Source organism: Symsagittifera roscoffensis, chromosome 2 (genome assembly GCF_963678635.1).
Source record: "Symsagittifera roscoffensis chromosome 2, txSymRosc1.1, whole genome shotgun sequence".
In the NCBI taxonomy this organism is placed as follows: Eukaryota; Metazoa; Xenacoelomorpha; order Acoela; family Convolutidae; genus Symsagittifera; species Symsagittifera roscoffensis.
The window spans coordinates 80,724,351-80,732,496 of record NC_087063.1 but is presented as its reverse complement, the minus strand read 5'-3'; the positions used below and the strand labels follow the sequence as shown (position 1 = coordinate 80,732,496).

Below are 8,146 nucleotides of genomic sequence, written 5' to 3'. Positions count from 1 at the left end.
TTGTATCAATAAAAATGTCATCAAATTGTGCAGGAAAAGAGATCCTTCGCATAACAGAACAGTCACGTGTACTTGCTATCAAACACTATCTAATTTCGCTAAAGAGAAAATGAAGTAAAAATGAATCTTGACGGAAATTTTACGAGACTAACCGCAAAGTTAATTGAAATTTTTTTTTTGCAGTCATTCAAGTGTTTTAGCTTAAAGCTAAACTTGCGTGTAACGCAACTCCGGTGCTTCAAACAGATTAGTAGACCTGAAAAATGCTTGCCACAAAATGAATGCCACCGTAACAAAAGACGGAGGAATCCAACGATTTAAATCTGATTCCAACAAATTTGAACTATAAAAATAATTTCAATTTAGAGGTTATTTAAACTAAGACTGCCGAAAACTACGGGAATTCAGATCGTAATTTTAATTCATTAACCATAAACCAAATTGGTACCACTGCAATTTCATACAAAAAATACAAAATATTTTTAAAAAATGTTTGAAACGTTTTATTTTGAAAAATCATCTTATTCATAAACGGGGTTCATAATCCAGGCTAATTAATTATAACACTCTTCTTAATTTAATTCTTAGTTTAATGAAAAATTTTGAAGGAACATAAAAATTCCAATTTTGAAAACCCTAAATTTGAGCAAGGAATTGAGTATTGGATGCAACATCTGCATCCGCTGGTAGTAACCTCATATCGCTCCACCCAAGAGTTGACAAGTTCGACAATGTTTTTTTTTGGAATGTAACACTTTTGAAATTTGATAAAAAGATAAAACACATCAGAGCTACGAAAGTAAAATACATTAAGTAGTCATATTTGGAGTACAGATAACATCCTAAGAGTACCTTGAGACCACCCTTTTGTTGAGTACCTTATTAAGTATTTCAAACTTTGTGAAGTTTTTTTTTAGATCTGAGTTTTGTTGAAAATTTGAAAACTAAGGTTATTTGATTGCTCAGATTATCTGGGTTTTGAAGTTTTCAAAAAATCTCAGGAGGCAATATTTGCAACTTCTCAGAGTACCTGAGACCGTCTCACTATAGGCTTCGGAACTTTTTAAAGGTTTTTTTTGATAAATATTGATAAAACGTCGAATCTCGGAAATCAAAAGCATTTGAGCTTCATCTATAGAGGCAAGATTTGCACCCTTGACAAAAACCTGATTATAGGGTTAGGACTTATAAATTTAGTGAAATGTTTTAAATAAAATTTTTGAAAAAAAATTCAAACGAGTCATATATCGAAAACACGTCTTTTTTTGAGGCAAGATTTGCAATGCCTGAGAGTACCTTGACAGCGTCCAACTACAGGTTTGAGAACTTCAAACTTTGCGGAATTTCTAAATCTGGGTTATATGAAAATTTTCGATAAAAAATAGCAAGAATCGTCGTATCTCGTGAACTAATAAAGATTTGGGTATTCATATTTAGAGGCCCAATTTGCAACCCTTGGGGCACACTGACAGCATCCCACTATTGGGTTGCTGATTCCAAACTTAGTGAAAGAAACACTGAATTCAATCGTATATTGCAATGCTTGAGAATTTTTTTCAGTTTTCCAGCTTGAATTCAGATATAGCGTGAACGTCAAAAAGTTCTTTCGTTAAACATGCAAAACATAATTCATTGAAAAAGTCTAAACATAGCGAGATAGTGAAGCCCGCATTTAAATATATAATAGGCTCAACAATTTAGCTGTGACTTTCTTATATAATTTCTTCTACTATTGATAGCACTTTAAAATTGAAAAAAAACCTAAAGCATTTTCAGTAACTTTTCCAACTTCATATAAAGTTCATATTTCGTCTAACCTTTAACTGGTAATGATGGTATTATGGTTGTTAAATGTGATGGTTTAATTATGTGCACCGGTTATTATGGTGAAGTTGCAAAGGTAATTGTTTTTGTTTCCATCTCTTTTTCCAACTGAATTAATCAAACTAGGTTCCGTTTAAACTTGAAGTTGTATCATTTCACAACTTTCTAAGAGACAGAATCTAGTTTGATTATTTCAGTTAGAAAAAAATGGAAACAAAGTTGTGAAATGATACAACTTCAAGTCAACCGCGTTGTTGACTTGTACTTCTGCCCCTCAACCTATCTGATTTCACAGCTAAACAGAAATGATTTCTGTGGAACTAAAGATCTAAACTATTTGATGATCTCCTTGTAGGATAATGTGTAAGCCTCCAAAAGATTCAAAATGCGGAGGAACTTTGTATTCGGGTGTTTAGTTTTTCTTTTTGTTTGCCACGCAAAGTCAGGTACCACAAACTATCATCGGACTGGGCTGAAAGATATATCCTATTCAAGCTCTTTCAGTCGTGATTCGAACGGAATTTTAAAAAAAGTTCAAAAGAAATCCCAATTTCAAGAAAAACCAGTTTGAAATTTTTGGCTTTTAATCTAATATCGACCGAATAAAGTGATGATAACTTGTTAAATTGGTAATTTAGGCTAAACCCAATTGATTTTCCCAAACGGAAACTGGGTTCGAAATGAGCTATATTTATCACTTCTCTGGCGAGATTTTTTTTCTCATTTTTTTTTGAAGACAGCTGTTGTTGATTATTCCTAATTTACTAATTTTTTACGCGTGTATAGTTTTATCAACACACCGCTTACAAAAAACGACAATAATTTGAAGAACTGCAATAAAGTGACCAAAAGGCGTTAACCAGAGGGAAAACTAAACAAGGATAGCCCGTTGCTGTGTAGGTAGCCCAGAATGTTCCGACCATATTCATAAAAACTACAAGTTAAAATTCAAATTATTCAATATGGTCGGAGTATTCTGTGCTACATGCAGAGCAACCGGCTATCCTTGTTTACTTTTCCCTCTGGTTAGCGCTTTTTGGTCAATTTATTGCAGTGCGTGAGTTTTGTGATTTTGTGAGATTTATCTAAGTTCAAATAACTTAAATTCAATAGTTAAGTAATTGTTGTTTTGTACCTGCTTTGAATTATCGTTATCTAAAATTTTTCTGTATCTTAGTCGCTGTAGTCTTTTGTCCGCTAAATTTTGTGCGTGAGGTCACTTTGTTTTTTTTTGAGAGTTAACTAAGTTCAAACAATTTAAGTTATGCTCAAAAGTAAAGTAAATGTTTTGTACCAACTGTGCCTTGAATTCTCGTTATCTAAAATTTTTCTGCATTGTCAGCGCTGTAGTCTTTTTGAACGAAAATTTTCTACGCTTCATTATGGTACAGATATTGAGGTATCTGCTTGATGTGGCGACAGTCTTTTGCATCCGACCTGTTTCGTTTTTAAATTATACAAACGTGAAGAAAAAATTCACAGCCGTGAAACTGTATGAACGAACCAACTACTTGAGAGTACAAAGAATACAAACCGCCAATTTATTCACACTGATCACACAAACAACAGATAAGTTCACTCATTTCAGGTGATTTGAATTGATCAAAATCGATACCATTGTTTTCTTTAATGATTCTTAGATAACGAACAGTCATAACTAACAGCTGCTCGAGTTATGACTTTGGGTGGTGAGTTATTGAGCGCGCTTTGTAATTCAGTCGAGCGGGCTTGCTTGATAGCCGTGGAGCTGAAACGATTCCTATGTAATTCTCTAATAGAAGCTAAAGAAGACGAATTAAAAAACGAAAATGCCCAGTCTGATTTTAAAACATTCGCAGATGTGCTGATTCAACAAGTAATCATACGTGATTTGGAATCGAGTTTCTCAGAGTTGAAAGGACAAGTTTTTGGGGAAGAGTCGGATAAAATTACGGTTCACGGCAAAGTTGTGCCAGTAAAGTTATCAGAATCCGATTCAGATGTTGTGCAAACACATCATGTTTTGTCTGAGGTTCTCAAAAATAAAGAATGCATCGAAACGTTGATTGACATAATTCACAGAAAGGGTAAATTCCAAGAAAATTTATGGATGAGCGGAGATTTCGATGACTTTGAAATCGATCTGGGAAATCTTGCGTTTTGGATTGATCCTATCGACTGTACCAAAGAATACATTAAAGCTGCTATCAAAGGTAAATACTGCTTTTACTTATTTTTTATTTGTCTTTTCATTCCTGAATTCGATTAGGAGAGCTTTCGACTGTATAAAAGTTTAGTCAAAATCCTGAAATATGAATTAACGGTTTTATTTCTATTCTGTTGCTTAAGTTCATCGACTTAGGGTTTTTCCACCCAGGGTTTTTCTTTCACATATTTTCTTTCATTGCAGAAAATGAATGATTTTCAAATTTTTCAGACTGTCGTGATTTTGACAACCGCAGAACGGTGGAGCAAGGGCTTCCATGTGTCACATGTCTAGTCGGAGCTTTCGACGTCACCTCAGGAACTCCTATTTTGGGGGTAATCGCGCAACCCTTTGTCTCTACTTCGGTTTCCATCAAACCAAGAACATCCGAAGTCTTCAATTCTGAACTTTTCTGGGGCATCTGCACACCCAAATTAAAAGCAACTAACATAAATCAGGAAATTGTGAAGGAAATTGGAATTGCTAGAAAAGCTAATGCGAGTACCGAACTCCCTGTGACAGTTTTGTCCAAATCTAGTAATGATTTTCTCCAGGCACTCAGCGGTCATTTCGACTCTATAAGGACATGTGGAGCGGGCAAAAAATGTTTGACAACCCTTTTGGGTTTTTCGGATTGCTTTATAAATTCATCCGGAGGAGTTTATTTTTGGGATATGTGTGGACCCCATGCTATTTTGTTGGCACTTGGCGGAGAAATCTTTTCGTTGATGGAATTCAAAGAAAATGGTCTAGAAATGAAGCCAATCAGATACGCTGTTCCTTCGAAATTTCCTCTGGAACAAGTATCAGAGTGCTGTCTCAAAAATGGCTTCATCTATGCTCTGGAATATGAAAAAGTCCTGTCAAAATTGAAACCGTGCTTTTTATCAGAGTGAGAATAGAAGTAAGTCTTAAGTTTGCTTCGATCTATGGCGTCCAAGAAACCCCAAAGGCTTCATAATTTTGTAATTTCATAAATAGTTTAATCTAGCACTGCGACAAGAGCGTTCGGCTCTTTTTCCTTTTTCCCACCACCTCACTCAAACATGAATTTTATGGTCTAACGAGTGGTTTTACAAGGTTAATTATGAAGACCATATATGCTTGTTATGGCCTAGTTAGTCTGCATGTCAATTTTCACGAAAATCGGACAAAGTGAACAGTAACTTCAAATATAAAAGTTTGCAGGTGGGGGGGAAAAGGAAAAAGAGCCGAGCGTCCTAATTCTTTAAATTATCAATTCGTTTAGTGTTTTTGTGTTTACGATAATAATTGAAGAAAAGTGCTGAACTGAACTGGATGTTTTCAAAGTTTTGTGCTTTTCAAGGAGATTGTTTTGACAATAAAAAAATATATATATTTTTTCTAAGCGCAACAAAGAATAAAATTTTATTTTGTAACATCCACTTTCAATTTATTCCCTTTTCCAATTTAAATGATCATAATTTTAAATACTTATACAATTTTACTCCCTGTATTATGAAACATATGTATATTTGTGACCGCACACCTGAGTTGTACATTTCTTTTTTATAAAAGTTTTCAATTAATTTGTTCTTATCAAGATAAATTTTTATGTTGAATCAGATGCAAGAAGCCTTCTGTTTTATCCTGGACGGAAATTTGAAAGAAAAATGCGCCAGATGCATTAGTTGCCCGGAAGTGATTGACAGCTTGTTTCACTTAAATCACAAACAAACGCGTGTGTTGTAGTGCTAGATAACATTTTTCCGACCGATTTTGCATAAATCAATACATGGTTCTTGTAAGAGTCAACAAACGTTGTTAAGATTCTTATTTAGGTCCTAGTGATTTTTTTTTTCAGGAACGAACAGTCTTAAAGTTTTTCAGGCTCAAATTTGTCTTCTTTTTGCGGTTTGACTTTTGATTTCTGTTTAAGTTCAGTTCATTTCCTTGCTTCAAACGAAGGCAAACTCACTATCAAACAGCAAAAATGTTGAAGATTACGGAAAAAGTGAACGACTTCTGGTTTCGAAAGTGGATTTTAATTATCAGATTTATTAGCGAAAGAAGCGAAAGAAAAAATTATACATATTGATCCATTTTTCTCAAATTGGGTTAGTTTTAGGAAAAAACCACGAATTGTTCTTAAAATTGTTTGAAATTCGAAAGTTTTTTTTTTTCAAAAAACCAGTGTTTTTCTATTTCTTTGCCTTCATTGCTTTTTTCTAACTGTCAGTTGGCTATGTTTTTAATTGTCAGATTTTTCAGCGGAATAAAAATTTTACTTATTGAGTTACAGTTTGCAAATGACTGTTTTCTCAAATTGAGTTATCAGCAAAAGTCAAATTTGAGATTCTTTCAAAAAAAATAGTATTTTTTCCGTTTACTTGCGTTCATTGACTCTTTTCCAACTGTCTATTGGCTATGTTTTTCAGTTTAAACTTATTGTTGATATGAAACCTTAAGTGAGAAAAAAATGGCAAGCTTTTCGGGTCTTCGAAATGGTGACATTTTCAATAAGTGGCGAAGTGATGCTTCACAAACACAAGCAAGAAAAATGGCAATAGGAGCTCTAAAATGGAAGAAAATACAAAAGTTTTTAATTGAGATTTGAATGAAAAATGTGCCGAACAGTATTTACAGTTTATTTTAAAGCCAAATCTTTGGTCGAAAGAACTGTAAAATTTAGTTTTTTTTTTAAAATTTCATCTGGCAGAGTAATGCATATAGAAAAAACTATCTTAGTAGCATGCACAAGTTATGCAAAAGAGTTCTCAATTATATACATGCACTGCTCAAAAATTTCTTGAATTTACCATCTATTGTAACATATCACCAAAAAGTTTTGTGAATTTACCTCCTGTTTAACGACAGTTTTGCTATCAATTGTATTCCTTTTTTAACTGAATCGAACTTGTATCGAACTTTTTTCCAATTGCTCACTCATTTTAACTATTGACGAGTAAAAATTGACTAGTTTTCACCTTTCTGCTGTAAAGTTTTCAATTTTTGGCATCGTGGCTTGTGCTTAAATTTTCATCTACTTGAAATAGTTTTTTTTTCAAGGTACGAAATTAAGCATTGAGGTTTTTTTTAGTCTGGGTCTATAGGCAATTTTTATCGTTTGTTTTTTGATGTTTTTTAAGTTTTCGGTTTATGGTTCCTGATAAAGCTGTTTCTAAAGTTTCCGCATATAGTTAATTCAATGATTGTGTTAATCAATGATTGTGTTTGATGGCTGTCAAATTGCAGTGCGCGAAGCTCCTGTTTTGAAATTGGAGCATCCTAAAATGACTCTGTTCTGCAAAAATGAGCCCAAATGTTCGATGATTTTAGCCGTTAACTCTCCCTTTGAGAGAGGTACATAAAAAAGATTTCTAGGCGAAAATTGATTGTATGCTGTAGACAAAAGCACTTATATTAAAATCCATTGTTTCCCGTCAAACCAGGCTTCTGATTTTCTGATTCAAGTCACTTGAGTTGTGAAAGTGACGTGGAGTGTGAGGGAATGGAAAAGTACTTTAAGGTATCAAAGAAGTCTTTGATTGAGTAGTTCTGGGTATGAATTGGACTGATATTTATAGATCAGGGGCGGATTTAGGGGGGGGGGGGGTTCCCTCCCCTCAGGAATTCGACCCCCTGCCGACCCAAAGGGTCCCCCCTTTGGTACCTTTTAAGAAATAGATTTTTGGCCGACCGACCCTAAAGTTTTTCTAAAGGCGCCTTTATATACTACCAACATACTAATTTTGAGTGGGGAGCGCGCGCCGAAAAAACGCGATTTTTTAATCAAAATTTTCCAAAAAGTGCCGAAAAACGCCTTTTTTGGCTTGTTTTTCAAAAATTTTGTCTGCGGCGCAGAAATTTTGGCCAAAACAGGGTCTTTTTAGTGCTTTAAGAGAGCTCGAAAAATCAATTTGGTCGACAAAGTTTTCGAAAATTTTTTGAAAATCCGAACCCCCCCTCGAGAAAATCCTAGATCCGCCCTTGATATTGTTTATCTTGACAAATAAAAAAAGTACAACCACCGTTACGTATCCTTTTCAAGTATAATTTTTTAGACCCCTCGTTTTTTGGGGCCCATTACAGTGGTGTATTCTAGCTTTTTTGGCTATGGGGCGCAAAATTAGCTAAGCTTTAAATGGGCTATTATTTTGGAAATTAAGCTTGAGT

The 8,146-nt window shown here is 34.3% G+C and overlaps 1 protein-coding gene across 1 annotated transcript; it reads left to right on the top strand.

Annotated features, from left to right (window-relative positions):
• Positions 1 to 3,304: 3,304 nt before the first annotated feature.
• Positions 3,305 to 5,513, top strand: LOC134839373 (inositol polyphosphate 1-phosphatase-like). The gene is made up of 2 exons (XM_063854901.1): positions 3,305 to 4,016; positions 4,241 to 5,513. The coding sequence occupies exons 1-2, from the start codon at positions 3,500 to 3,502 to the stop codon at positions 4,903 to 4,905; spliced, it is 1,182 nt and encodes a 393-aa protein (XP_063710971.1). The 5' UTR covers positions 3,305 to 3,499; the 3' UTR covers positions 4,906 to 5,513.
• Positions 5,514 to 8,146: the final 2,633 nt, after the last annotated feature.